This window comes from Lissotriton vulgaris, chromosome 12 (assembly GCF_964263255.1).
Source record: "Lissotriton vulgaris chromosome 12, aLisVul1.2, whole genome shotgun sequence".
NCBI lineage: Eukaryota > Metazoa > Chordata > Amphibia > Caudata > Salamandridae > Lissotriton > Lissotriton vulgaris.
The window spans coordinates 588,849,789-588,865,452 of record NC_141700.1 but is presented as its reverse complement, the minus strand read 5'-3'; the positions used below and the strand labels follow the sequence as shown (position 1 = coordinate 588,865,452).

The 15,664-nt window shown below is 46.8% G+C and overlaps 1 protein-coding gene across 1 annotated transcript in view; it reads left to right on the top strand.

The window, feature by feature from the left end:
* LONP2 (lon peptidase 2, peroxisomal) overlaps nucleotides 1–15,664 on the top strand; it is an 805,754-nt gene that overhangs the window by 726,342 nt on the left and 63,748 nt on the right. Inside the window, exon 13 of the mRNA XM_086945449.1 lies at nucleotides 8,194–8,401. Within this exon, the coding sequence (XP_086801575.1) occupies nucleotides 8,194–8,401 (208 nt within the window). The remainder of the gene's footprint in view (nucleotides 1–8,193; nucleotides 8,402–15,664) is intronic.

The window sequence follows — 15,664 nt, the reverse complement described above, 5'->3', positions numbered from 1 at the left end:
TTTATTAGCCCATTAGTTTTATTTTGGGCTGTTTAGGCTGTTTATTTCCGTGTCTGTTGCCCGCCCTCACCCAACGCAGCTGCTCCAATTGGCTTGCGCTTAGATGTGGTGGGGCGGGCCGAAGAGGATGACGTTCCTTTGCTGCATGCAGTCTCGCGAGAGGGAGGAGCAGTGGAATAGTGAGCGAGGGCCGAAGCAATAAGACGAGGGAAAATGCCCTAAGGGCAGGGACTCACCGCCGAAAAATCTACCTCCCGACGCGATGCATCAGACCTAGAGGCACAGGTAGCCGCTTTGGCACAAACCCGGAGGCCCAGAGACCCTGGGCAGCCCCCAGTGCTCCACCGGCATTGTTTCCCCCCCTCCCCAACTATGGGCCGCGGCGCGGGCTTTTGCAAGCATACCCCCCCCCCCCAAGTAAATCCCGGCAGCCGCGAAGATATCTCGCGGTCAGTGCAGGGCTGAGCCTCTCAGAGACTGTCTACCCTCCGGCTGAGAGGAGGAAGGACCCCTCGTAGTTGGACCCCGCTCCCAGATGCCTACTACAGCAGCCCCCAACGGGCCCAAGGCCCGGGACGTGCAGCTGGGGCGGGGTCCTACACTGCTCGTGCCAGCATGGTGAGACCCGGAGACGATTAGAAGTGTTGGGCGTGGGCTCTCAACTCAACTCGCCTGTGCGAGCGGTGCCATTGATTATAACTCCCATCCTGCTGTACGGGCGCAACTACTAAGCCCCCCTCCGCGGCCCCAACCCACTTTGCCTCACTCTGCCACAGGGAACCCGCTCCTAGTCCACGCCGCTCCCGCAGGCAGGCTGAGTTCTGAGGGTACACAGAGACCCACCCGGGGGCGCAGCCTAAAATGCCCCGCAGATCTCTTTTCTTTGTCTGCGCCGCCCAGTGATATCCCCTCAGCCTTTCCTTCAGCAGCCTGGGACCCTGGAGGAGCTCAAGAGAAAGATTACCGGGGGGCTCGGCTCTCTGTGCCGTGGGGGAGGGGGCGCAGGAGGTGCTTGATTTTACCTGCAGGTCTTCTGACAGCTGAGCATGGTGCAAGCAGGCCGCGCTGCTGCAAGCTCCAATGATTTGCCGCAAATACCCCTAGCAGCCCCCACAGCTCGGCAGCAGGAGGTGAGGTCACCCGCACCGCAGCAGGAATCAATCTCTTTTTCTGATTAAATAGGTTAGACCTGGCATCTTTGGCGTTAGTCTCCCTTTCCAGAGAGAGACAGAGAGGGGCCGCTGGAGAGACACGGTGAGGGGCAGGACAGACAGGGGCAGGAGGAGACAGGCGTGCTAGGGAGAGACTGGGGTGCTGGAAAGAGAGTGTGAGAGAGAGAGGGGCAGCTGTACTGAAAGAGACTGCGAGGAGCAAGAGAGAGAGGGGCTGGGGAGAGACAGTTGGGGCGGAGAGAGACAGTGAGGGGCAGACAAGAGAGGGGCTCGGGAGAGATAGTGGAGGTGCAGAGATACCATGAGAGGCAGGACAGAGAGGGGACCTGGGGGAGACAGTAGGGGTAGGAGGAGAGAGAGAGTGGCTGGGGAGACAATGGGGATGGAGAGAGACAGAGGGTTCGACGAGAAGATTGCTGAGATGTCACAGACAGACTTAGGACATAGACCGGGAGAGAGGGGGGCAAGGAAAGAGTGAGGTAGAGCCAGAGACGGTGAACAGAGCTCAGGACAGGAGCAAGGGCAGTGTAGGGTTAGAGATGGGGCAGGGAGCATGGGCAAGGTGCAGTAACAGAGAGCGTGTCCGGGAGCCAGTACAGAGTGCAGGGGTTGGGACAGGGAGCAGAGGCAGAAAGGCAGACATGTTGGGCAGAACAAGGGACAGGGGGAGTGCAGTGATAGAGGACAGCGGTGAGCAGGGCAGTGCAGGGACCTTAGCCGTGAGTAGGGAGTGGGAAAGAGGCAGGGTCCTGTGGCACAGAACCGGACAGACAGGGGGTACCGGAAGCACGGAGTGAGAGCAGGGGAGGACAGAGAGCAGAAACCGGGGGCAGGGGACCATAGCATGGGCATGGGGCAGGAAAAGGGCACCGGAAGCACCTCTCAAGCTGGTCCATTCTGAGCCTGTGCTGACTGAACCAGAGGTGGGCTGGACCACAATGTGCCTTTTCACTGGCCTCTGTGTGCTCTTCAGGGACACAGGCAGCTCTGGCCTCTCCACAGTGAGGCCTTGACTGTTTCATGGTGTCGTGTGGCCACTCAGGATGTTATGTATGGTTGTTTTGTGGTCTGTTTGTGTGACAATTTTATTGGTTGGTAGTCTGTGCCAATGCTTGTCTGTGGGTTTTTGGCCAATTTTATTGGCTGGTGGGCTGCTTTTTATTGTAAATTTTTCTGATAGTACCAAACATTGCCTGCTGCAAGCACAAATAGCCAAGTAGTCTTCCATACCTTGAAAAACACCGTCCTACAACATGTCTAAGTTTTACTTATTTTGCAAACATGGGCCACTTTTTCTTCAGCTATTTCATTTGCCTGACCTATATTTAATAACATAACAGGTCTAGTTGCAAAGCACACGATTACCCGAAGGTGTCCTGGGGCTGAATAACAGATGTTTATTGTTACCCAACTCAAGGCTATTCATGATTATATCGACCTCAAATGGATGAAAGGATGAGTGGACCTGCTGGGATTTAAACCTGTGACCATGAGATCAAGCACAGGCCCCTGCTTTTAATTTTCTGTCCCATTCCGACAAGCATCAGCCTCCGCTTGCACGGCTTGTGCTTTTGTTGTGTCACTGTTGTGGCTTGTGCTTTAGCTTTTTGTCTCACTGTGCTGCAGAAGGCAGTGCACAGGTAAAAAGGGAAAAAAAGTTGTTTCTTTAAGTGTTTATGTGTTGAAGCCACAGTATTGGGCCCATGGGCTCTGAAAAAATAGGCTTAACGCCAATAAAACTGGGCGGGGGAGGTTGCTCGAAAAATGCGCGAGTTGCTTGGGGTTTTAGTAGCTCACAACGAATTTCACTGACCAGAAGTAGCTCACACTACACAAAAGGTTGGAGACCCCTGGGCTATAGCATCTGCCCGGAGGTTAAGTGAGATGCAGGCGCCATCTTGTACGCTTCCCTGCATGATGTCTTTTCCAGTCAAAGTGGTGCTTTGCACCCATGGTTAGTTTTTGCCGAAGGTGGTGACCCCATTCCATCTGGGTCAGTCTATCACGCTGCTCACCTTCTTTTCTCCCCCGTATCCCTCTCAGGAAGATGGGTGTCTCCACCCTCTGGACCCAAAAAGAGCATTGTTGTTCTACCTTGACCGCACAAGAGTTCAGACTGGAGGACCAACTCTTTGTGGGGAACTTGAGAGCTAAGAAGGGTTGGGCAGTGCAAAGAAGGACCGTCTCTCGCTGGGTCATTGTCTGCATTAAGACCTGCTATGCCCTGGCTAAGAAGCAGCCCCTTCAGGGATTGATTGCCCATTCCACCCGGGGAAAGGCTGCGACTATGGCCTTGGCTTGGGTTGTCCCAGTCATTGACATCTGTCAGGCAGCAACGTGGGCATCTTTGCCTATGTTTGCCAAGCACTACTGCATGGGCAGTCAGGTCTGCAGGGATAGGAATGTTGCTTGTTCTGTCCTGCAGGACTTCCCAGTGTGAGGATTTGGTCCGCAACCCTCTGCCAAGAGAGCATGGCTTGGGTATCTAATTTCAAGGTAAGAAATCTTCAGCTAGGAGTCTCTATCAGATGAACAAGTTACTTAACTTCAGTAACACATTATCTGGTAGAGACAATATCTAGCTGCAGATTCCTTACAGGCCCACCCATGCCTCTACGCTTTGCGGACTGATTCTGTTAGGGCTAGGGTTACTCCCTTTTTCAGGGCCCTAGTTTACACACGTTTACTCAAGTTACCTCATGGCTCTGCACTTCTGGTGTGGATAAAACGAAAAGTACTGATGTCCACGCACCTGGATGGCACCTATATAGGTTACCCCGACGCCATAACAAATGACGACGACGTCACACGCAGCCAAGTGGAGCAACCCACGGGGTGCACAAAGAGTATTGCTCGAGCAAAGATTTCCGGATCCTGCCTGACGCCTGGGAAATTCAAAGTTAAGGAATATGCAGCTAGATATTGTCTCTAACAGATAATGCGTTACCGAAGGTAACTTGTTATTTAGACTACTTCTTACTATTATGTTTTAAGCATGTGGGTTTTTGAAAGATCCAGTACAGTATAAAAATAAGTTTCTAGTACACTGTATTTCTGCAGTAATGGTAACTTTCATCAACTCACATGTGACCCCCTATCCTCCTCTAGTCAGCTCACATCTAAAATACATTACTCTGACACTTGTGCTGATAAATCTGAGGTTTAATGTCTGTAGAAAAATACCATCTTTTATGTGGTTTATCCCTATATTTTTGCTCTATCTGTTTTTGCCGACTGTCGAACTCTGTGCACTTTACACCTGCTAACAGCAGTACAATGCCTGTGCTGCCTCTCTTTTCACTTGGTTGAATTAGCTTAACCCTGATTGGTGTATATATATAACTTACCTTCAAGTCCTTACTATATGGTATAAGGAGTACTCCGGGCCGGTAAGTTGTTAAATGCCAAGTTGACTGCAGCACCTATTGTGCCATACACTGTAGTTCTGTGTAAACACACTTTCAGGCCTAACAATATAGCCTGACTGGAACCGTTTTTAAACGGCAGTTGGACCCGTCATAATGGACCCTTTTAATTGGTCTAAACCGTCCTTGTAATCAATAATAAATCGCCCCTAAGTATGCCTTATATCCCATAAGGCAGGCTGCATGATATTTAAAAGTAGAATGTGGAAATATAATGTTAAACTCCTTGCAATGGCTAGCACCCAGAAGCTATATTCACTCTAGCAAGGATGGCTGTTCCATAGAGAAACACTGGGATGCACTATTAAATGTAATAATGATATCTTCAATGTGATATTACAACTAAAAATGTAGTTCTTGGACTCTTTGTAATATTTCTTTACAGTCCAATTCACTAGTGAAGTCAGATTTTTAATAAATATTATAGGGAAGGTACTTTCAGAAAGTTGCCTTTTACTTTCCTAAAGCCTCTGACAGCTAATTGCACTAGAATCCAGCTTCAGGCCGCTACGTGCTCAAGCCCAGAATGAGGGGTGAAAACTGCTCCTAGAACTGAAGCAACCTCCTGGGTGTTAGAAGGTGTTTTTGTTCCTCTGGCAAGATAACCATTTGGGCCGTCCCCAGGAACTTGAAAACTTCAAAGTGCCTTCCTGTAACATGCAGATGTCAGGTGACATCTACAAAGCCCCTTCATGTTTCCACAGTCAAGCAGACACTAATCCCCATTGGTAGGGTGCTGTCCTCAGAGTTGGGTTGAAGTGACTCCAGAGAAGGATTTTCTCAATTCCTTGGTCATATCTTCTGGGTGTGAACGCAATTTCTGCACAAGGGGAGTGGGTTTCACCATCTTGGATTCAGGCAGAGAGTGGCACTGTGAGATTTGTTGCAGTAGGGCCCAAAGGAAATGCTGCGACAGTGAGTTGGGTAACTGCTGGGAACTCTTACCTCATTTGTTAGAAGGGGGCGAGGAGTTGGCGTCACCCACAAGCTGGTGCCAAGCATAAATGTGGCATCCCCATTCTACTCCTCAGAACACTCCTGGACCTGAGAAGCTCTCTTGTGCACCCAGGACAAAGAAGTGCGGACTATTAAGGATCATAACACTGACCTGTTTAAGATACAGGGACAGAACAAGCTCCAAGATACCTTGCCTGAAGATTTACAACTGACCACTTTCAACTTGGCCTGCCCTGAACCCTACTGTTGGCCTCTGCTGTAGCGAATCATGGCTCCCAATTGGTGTCCCTGGGGTCCTAAAACCCTGTGCTGGACCTCAGTGGACTTCTTCTACAACCCTTAAAAACCTGGGACTTAGAAACGTAATGGCTCCAAAATCCTCAGAAGGAATGGGACAAACTTGCCCAGTCAATCCAACCAAGGTGCATTGCCACTGGGTTGAAGATTCAGCTTTCTCCCCCTTGGATTTTCTGTGCAGCAGTAAATCCAAGTTACAGTTACTTCGCTGAGACTCTACCTGGATCCTTAAACCACTTCCTCTTTCTACAGCCTGCAGCTTTGCCCCGCTGGAGGAATCCGAGCTCTAAAAAAGTGACTCTAGTTGGAACATAGACATCTTGACTCAAAAAGTATTCAACCTGTGAGGTACATTTCCTAGGCATACAATTCCATCCCGCTCAAAGCTTTCTAGCCAAAAACCAGCAAGTTCACCAAAACTTAGAGTGACTGCTGTTTGACCTCTTGAAGAGCTCCTTGGCTACAGCCTGCTGCCTTGTCCCACTAAAGATTTTGGACTTCCATTTTTGAGACCAAGTGCCAGGGTAACTCTTCCAAACGGGTCGAACCTAGTCTCTGTATTCGACCCGCGGCGGTCCAACGCAGTCAGCCAGAAATTGCATCTAGCTACCGCTACCAGTTGTATGCCGTTGGCGTGTAATAGTTTTTGGTGCTATTTTTATTTAAAACTTTGAGAATTCATGTAGCCGGTACCACTTATTGCATTTGTTGTCATTTTATTTATTAAAATGTAATCTATTTTTTTAATTGGTTTGGGATTTGTATTTTGTTGTGTTGTGACTTTTGCTGTTTTAATACTGCATAAATACTTTACACATTACCCCAAAGCTAAGCCTATCTGATCTGTGACATAGCTACCATGGGTTGAGCTCAGGTTATTATAGTGACTTTAAAAGTTCACCTTGACAGGATTTGTTTGTTGCTTAAGGTGGATAGTCAACCTGCCCTGTAACTAATAACCCAATTTTTACAGTGCAGCCTGAGGGGATTGGTGGTCTCTGAGCTGTTGCTTTGTTGGCTGAAGTTTGGTTCTTTTCAAAGGATGTAAGAAGGCTATGAATGTGGCATGTTTAAGCTTTTACAAAACTAAATTTAGCATTTTAATTATTTCTACAATTGCCATGAGACTTAAAGCTCGACTCCGGGATGATATAAGCAAGTGAATCTATCAAGTACACCAATACTGGATAGGGAACTACAGTGTACAAGTAAGTAACTTGTGTGTTTTTTCTGGTGGATATACTCATCTGAATAGGACCATAAATGCGGTCAAATACTTTAGTTTGAATAACCTTTGCTTGTGCTGGCAGCTCGGTCATGGGTGTCCGAGGAGCCAAGATAGTGGGATCAAAATGGTGACCGAGGTTCAGTTATGAAGCTAAATGGGCTCTCCTAAAGCTATGGTTCGAAAGTGGGTCTTTAAGGGTCTCCTGAATTTGCAATATTCATTGACCGGTTTGTCCCCCCTGACTTTAAGAGCTATAGTAAAAGTTGGATCAAGAGTACAGGAAGAGTTCTTGCTATTGTAACACAACTTGAACAAGACCCAGGCCTGTGCGCAACGTAAGGGGTGAAACACGTGTTGGCTGGCTAATCAACCGTCAGGGAAATATGGAATATGCATAAAATAATCTCACCTTACATCATGAATGTATCTCCACTTATTATTTTACTGTAATTAAATATTGCCGAAAATGTCTACCCATCATATACTTAACCACGTCTTCTTCTTTGGGCATAAGGGTGTAGTGCCCACTTTTGGGTAAATGACAGTTTCCTTTACAAAATAGCCATTTAAGGAAAGGGTCGCCCCCGAACTGCACCCCTCGTTCCTCCTCCTCTCGAACTGGTATTGGAGAAACAGCTTGGCAAGGAACTTTTGTCAAGGCCCATGGAGTACCTTGTGCACAAGACAAAAGTTTTAAAAAGTTTTTTTACTTGAAGCCAATAAAAGGATGTCTGTGTTTGTATGGTATGATCATGTTGCTTCAAACCAAACAAGAAACAAGTTGCAGTTGTGGTTTCTTTGGAGTTTTAATTGAGTGATTTCATGGGAGAAGCCTATGAAGGCTTTTGCAGTAGTTCAAGTGGACGTTTTACTCACTATTATTGTCCTGAAAAGCAAAAAGCTGGCCTGGCCTTGCTCATGAAAATTAGATTATACTAGATATGAATGGTTTGCGGAGCCATTTTGCTGGCACATATCATTGGCGTCCCTATTATAGGAGTGTTTTAAATATTTGAATGTGAATTTGTTCAATGACAATAGTAAGTATCGTTTTTCTTAATCGAGCAATCTGCACACAATATAGTTGTCTCATATTTTTGTTAATATGTTGCAGGTATCTCAACGTTTGAATCAACCTGGAGTGGCAATAGGATTAGCTTGGACGCCTTTAGGAGGGGAGATCATGTTTGTGGAAGCCAGTCGTATGGACGGAGAGGGCCAGCTAACGCTAACAGGACAACTTGGTGATGTCATGAAGGAATCTGCGCATCTTGCAATCAGTTGGCTACGCAGCAACGCAAAGATGTACCAGCTCACAAACTGTATGTACTAAAGACCCCACATAAACATACACGCAGCACACACACAACACCGACTCACGGTTCAGTCTCTCATTTAAACCACAAACAGTAATTTGATGTGTCATTCGCCTTTCTCGTGTATCAGTGAAATGTGACAATCATCTAAGCTGAATTGATAAATAGAATGTATTAATTAGCTGTCAAAGCAAACATATTTATACGTTTACTGGGAATAAAATGTATCTGACATATATTCCTGTAGATTTCAGAGGAATTTGGTGATATGAATAGAATAATGGGGACAAAATGGGCGTCTTGGGTACCGGATCAGTTTCATTTTGGTGTAGTTTTTGTTAACACATTTGGTCATCAGACATTGCTTGAAAAATAAAGTAAAATATATCAATATTAACCATATTAAATATACAATTGTAGAGTAAGGAGAACACAGGAAGAGTGTTTCACATTATATCGTATTCATCTGTTCCTTCTGTGTCCCTTCATTCATAGTGTTTTCTTAGGCAGACTATTACCCTTAAGGTGGATCTTGCAAGAAGGGTGTTCTCATTGCTAGATTGTGAGATAATTTTAAATTATTCCCCCGATTGAGACATAAACCTCCCCTGATCAGTTTCTTTAGACTGCCCAATTTTGTTTGTAAAAACGACATTAAATTAATTTCTTAATTGTTATAATACCTCTTTCGACCCTTTTTCCCTCTCTGTTAAATTATTTCTGAAATGTTAGGCAAATATTGAGACCGTTTTTTTACGCGTGGTTCTTGATCACAAAACAGAAACAACATGACTTCCTCTGTGATGCTAAATCCTGCTTGTTTGTGGCCTTGAAGATTAGTATATAGTTATCTTGGGTAAGGTTTATGTTTTAACACATAATATAACTTCCCATGGATTCCCATTTAGAAGTTTCTCCAAGGAATCTTAGTAGATCCAAAAAACATTGCAATTTGCCTCACCAAGGGGTTCCAGTCCTATGCCAGCTGCAGGTGTTCCAGGGCACCACTCCTGGAAGAAGCATAGGTTCCCCATAAAGGCACATTCCGTACAGGTGACATTAGTCCACTGCACCACAGAGGCCAGGTCAAGAGAACAGAGCCAAAAAGTACGAAAATCCATCACTATAGCTTCCTGAAAAGAGGGCAGATAGGAATGTGTTGGCAATTCTGCAGGAAAATGGATTATGCTACATACGAAAGTACTTTATCAAGGATTCTAATAAGGATGTGTTTTCTCACAAATTCTTAGTCTGGAAAGATTATCACAGCAATAACTGCATCAGGAAAATTTGTGAGCAAGATCAGAGCCTAACTGAACCACGTTCCAAACCACATCTGCCCTCCACTGACACCTTACTTCATGACCGAGCTGAACAACGGTCCAAACTACCTCTGCCCTCCACTGACACCTCTACTTCATCCCTGAACTGAACCACCGTCCAGACCACCTCTGCCATTCATGACACCTCTACTTCATGACCGAACTGAACCATGTTCCAAACCACCTCTGCCCTCCACGGACACCTCTACTTCATGACACAAGTGCCACGGTTCAAACCACCTCTACCCTCCACGGACACCTTACTTCATTACCAAACTGAACAACGGTCCAAACTACCTCTGCCCTCCACTGACACCTCTACTTCATCCCCGAACTGAACCACCGTCCAGACCACCTCTGCCCTTCATGACACCTCTACTTCATGACCGAACTGAACCATGTTCCAAACTACCTCTGCCCTCCATGGACACCTCTACTTCATGACCGAACTGAACCACCGTCCAAACCACCTCTACACTCCACGGACACCTCTACTTCATGACCGAACTACGGTCCAAACCACCTCTGCCCTCCACAGACACCTCTACTTCATGACCGAACCACGGTCCAAACCACCTCTGCCCTCCACGGACACCTCTACTTCATGACCGCACCTAACCACGGTCCAAACCACCTCTGCCCTCCACGGATGCCTCTACTTAATGACCGGACTGAATCACGGTCCAAACCACCTCTGCCCTCCACGGACACCTCTACTTCATGACCGAACTGAACCACGGTCCAAACCACCTCTGCCCTCCACGGACACCTCTACTTCATGACCGAACTGAACCACGGTCCAAACCACCTCTGCCCTCCACGGACACCTCTACTTCATGACACAAGTGCCACGGTTCAAACCACCTCTACCCTCCACGGACACCTTACTTCATTACCAAACTGAACAACGGTCCAAACTACCTCTGCCCTCCACTGACACCATTGACAGCATTACTTCATGACGGAAGTGTACCACGGTTCAAACCACCTCTACCCTCCATGGACACCTCTACTTCATGACGGAAGTGTACCACAGTTCAAACCACCTCTACCCTCCATGGACACCTCTACTTCATGACCGAAATGAACCACGGTGCAAACCACCTCTGCGCGCCACTGGCACCTCTACTTCATGACCAAACTGATCCACAATCCAAACCACCTCTGCCCTCCACGGACACCTCTACTTCATCACCGAACTGAACCATCTCTTCCCTCCACTGTCCCATTTACTTTATTACCTAATCGAATCACTGTCCAAACACTCTCCACCCTCCCTTTACACCTCTACTTTATTTTCCAACTGAACCACGGTCCAAACCCCCTCTGCCCTCCACTGACACCTTTACTTTATTACCTTACTGAACCATAGTCTAAATCCCCTCTGCCTTCCTGTGACACACCTACTATATTGCCAACACCCCACCCCCTGACACCTCTACTTTATTACCAAACCCCTCCGCCCTTCCCTGACACCTCTACTCTATAACCTAACTGTTCCACAGTCCAATGCCCCTCTGCCCTCTACTGACCCCCTTTACTTTACTACCCAACTGAACCACGGTCCAAACCCCTTCCGCCCTCCACTGCGACACCTCTACGTTATTACGTAACAGAACCATGGTCTGAACCCCCTCTGCCTTACCGTGACATCTCTACTTTATTACCTTACTGAACCACAGTTTAAGCATTCTCCGCACTCCACAGAACCCTCTACTTTATTACCTAAGCTCCTTCGCCCTAAAGTGTCACCTCTACTTCACTACCCAACTGAACCACGGTCCAAACCCCCTCCTCCCTCCACTGCGACACCTCTACTTTAGTACCTTCGACTGTCATTTTTTACCTCTGCAAAAAGAACAATTGATGGATAGAATGCAGAACACTGTTATGCATTCGCCCCAGTACAGAGATCTGAGCCTAAATCAATCATTTTTTTTTGCTTACCATGCCATTCCAGTTTGGACCCAGCCATATGCAAATCAGTCTTGACCCTGCGGCCAATGGGAACAGTCCAGCCCGAACTGCCAGGCCAGGTCCTCCCTGGGCTGGAAACAAGCATCCTAGGACAGGTTTCAGGCTTTCAGCACTCATCAGCCAGGATAGCTTTACTCCAGTGGCATGGTGAGCACGGGACCCACGCCTGGACATACCCGTCCCACTCTGGTGGTTTGTGACCTCAGCAAAATGTTCAGTGGAATTATATGATTTTAGTAAACTGTAATAGCTCCTCAGTATATTTCGAGTTTTAAGTATTGCCCAGGAAGGAATTACACTCAAAGGGATACCAACATGTCTGTAAAGCTTAATTTGAATATCTTCCCTATTTCTCTGACATGTAAAATAAATCACTAAATGTTATCGTGTTTTTCAGTCACACAAACATGAACATATATTCTATTTTTTTTTAATTCACTGCATACAAATCATCTCTCAAAATCCTAGCTAGACAGACCTATATCTGCAGTAATGCCTTGACTTGATGCCACATGGGATTAAGAGGAAACACGCGAGATGTTAAATCTATGATTCGCCGCTTTGATTGCTGTCGCAGTGAAATGAAATGAAATGAAAAATTACACTTATATAGCGCATAACCACCCGGATGCCTCGCAGCGCTTTAGACTGAATACTGTGTCGAGCTGCTGGGTAAGTTTAGTACGCTTTTGAATACAGGTGAGTTTTTAGGTTTCTCCTAAATGACATTAGATTGTTATTTTGTCTGAGAGTTAAAGGCAGGGAATTCCATTGCTTTGCCGCTGCGTGAGTGAAAGAGCGGCCACCCCAGCGGGCTTTCTTGATTTTAGACATGGTTGCCAGATGCAGTGAAGCCGAGCGAAGGGCTCTGGATGGAAAATATGGTGACACCAGGGGGTACAGGATTGCCGGACCATTTCGATGGAAGGATTTGTGCAAAATGCACATGGCCTTAAACTGTGTTCTGGCAGCCACTGGGAGCCAATGGAGTTCTCTTAAGGCATTCCTTGCTGATTGACAGCGCGGGATGTTGAACAACAGTCGGGCGGCACAGTTTTGGGTGACTTGGAGTCTTTTTGTCACTGTTGCCGGGGCTCCTAGATATAGAACATTTCCATAGTCCAGGCGGGAGAGTATCAGGGCCTGTACCATGACCCTTCTCGCCTGGAATGGAAGTAGAGGGAGCACTTTGCGGAGCATTTTCATTAGCCCCACACATGTGGAGGCAGTTTTGGTAGCTTGGACTGAGAAATCCAGCGCACTATCAAGCCAGATTCCTAGGCTCTTTATCTGGTCTTTCGGAGGAGGGGGAACACCGAGACATGAAGGCCAGCCAGACGCCAGGGAGGTCGGGGAAGGGTTACCTAGTAGCATGATCTCCGTCTTCTCCCCGTTGAGTTTGAGGTGGGAGAGTTGCATCCACTCAGCGACAGCCTCCAGACAAGGGCCCAGGGTGTTAGACGAACCCTCCTTGTGGTCCAAAGAGACCACAAGTTGGGTATCGTCTGCGTAGGTGACGATCCGCACACCAAAAGGGAGGACTATCTTCTCTAGAGGCTGCATATAGACATTAAAAAGTGTGGGGCTCAAGGAGGAGCCCTGCGGAACCCCACAGCTAAGCGGATGCTTAGATGATGCCACCTCGCCCTCAAACACCTGAAAAAAACGTTCCTCCAAGAAGGTCAGCCAACTCAGGGCCGCGCCTGACACCCCCATGCCCTTTAAACGATGTAATAATGTGGCATGGTTAACAGTGTCGAACGCGGCACTAAGATCAAGAAGTCGAACGCGGCACTAAGATCAAGAAGTCGCAGTGTCGCTCAATATCAAATCAAAAATGTCAGTCTCTGTTGCCTTGCTTTCACGCATTCCGTACTCTGTGTGTGCTACACACATCCTTCGCCCCAATTGTGAGTGTGTTTGTAAAGCCTGCGGTTGTGTAATGCGGCTGAGCCTAAGACCGAAGCGCATGGGATGTATCAACGTTATACAGACCTCTAACTCCGACACAAACGCATTTTAAGCCGTGGCTGAGCTGGTAACCAATGCTTGCAGATCTGTTTCTTGTACACCTGCAGACAAGGCACGTTTGAAGAGTGCCCAGTGCTGCACCTGCCCTCGATCGCAGGTTTGAGCCCTTTGTTAACTGAAGCTTCTGAAAGCTTGGCTGGTGCAGCCACGCGCATACCAGTGTTTTATCACATTGGACTTTTGGCCCCAAGATTCCACTTCACTGCAGAATGAGCCTGTAAAAGGATTTGTTTTTCCTTTAAAATATCACGTGACTTGCTCAGCTGTGCTAACCTCAGACTTTTTTTTAATGACCATGCGTTTTATATCAAGGCTAGCTCAATCTCTTCCATACGACTTACAATTGTACTGACATGACTGTATTTATCCTCTATGCCATTGACATCAATGTCTTAGTACTTTTGCAGGACTTCCTTGTAATCAATGGTTTTTGCACTTGGAGACTTAAAATATATTCATATTGCTTTAAAAAAGACAGAGAGGCATGTTCATGAAAAAAGTTGAACATTCCCTTCCTAGGTTTCCTTCTTTACACAGAGTACAGATTGTGCTAGCTTGGAAATCCACAAAGGTTGCCAGAATTACAATTTTTAAGCTGTGACAGGTTCACAGTAGTAGACTTGGTAAATGTTTGTGATTTAAAAACGGAGTTTGTGCATGTGTACATTCGCATTGGGTACAGTCGCACTTTAATAACCCCGTCCCTGGCATCTCCGCCTATTTGGGTGGGACGAACCCTGCACTTCGTATCCTATAAACAGATTTCGTCCTTCGATTACAGTAGTAGGTCTGCGACAATGTGTAGAGTGGAAATGGACCTTGTAAAAGTTTGTGAATTCCCGGAAGTTACGTTACTTAAGATCATGATTTCAAACCAAGGAGAATTCTCATGAAGAACAAAGAACTTACGTTCTATACCAGCAAACATGACGCATCCATGGAGGTTTAATGTATACATTTCCAGACTATTAATTCTGTCATTTCATTACTTATAGATTTTAAAATCTGAAAAAAAAACATATTGCAAGAGAAATGATGGCATTCCCAGACTTCCATCTCAGTGCATCTGAGTGAATTTATTAGGCGTCCATGAAGCTATCAGCTGCTTGTACTATAGATATACTTAAACTTATGGATAGAGCAGCAACAAGAGGGGCCTTTTGCAAATAAATTCTTACCATTTGACATAGTGGGGCTCTATTTCCAATAGCAGAAAACTACTGGAGTATTATTACGAGAAACGAAAAATAGGACAGGAGAAAGCTGGATGCATGACCTGTTCTTGACTTGCAAAAGAAGTGCTTCCATTGCCGTGCATGTGCTGTGAGGTGCCTATTGGGTAAAAAAGAGGGAGAAGACCTACTGAGTTATTTTTTTGTAAATTGGTTGCCATCTTACAATGGGAGGCATTTTCTATAATCGTTCTCAGGCTCATCAGCAGCGAAAGCCATTGTCCCAATGTCTTCTTTCTGTGTCGAGACCTTTTCCATTGTGGACGGGAGTGGCACACTGTTACGGTGAAGCCTGAAACAAAAGGCAGTAGGTAGCACACAGCACTTCCCCCATCATCAACCACTGTGACGAAACCTTTTCCTTCTCTTACCTCTCTCTCCATCCAGCAGCGGCCCGTGCAGGTAAGAGCGGTGGGGGATTTCGACAGACGAACACGATGGTAAATAAACAAATAATGAATTTCCCCTCTAATCCCCCACCCCGCCCCACTGCTCTTACCTTCTTGCATAGGCTGCTGCTGTCCCCATCTTTTTCAGACCGTCCCTCTCTCCTAGGCTTCTTGGGGGGGGCAATAGGGGTGGTGTGGAGACTAGCAGGCGATTTGATGTCTTATGTGTGGGGACTCCAGAAGTTTAATGAAGCGTCATGCCGTCTGTAGCCTGCTGCAAGCCGAACATCTCCTGCTTTGAGGATGCTAGATGTTCCA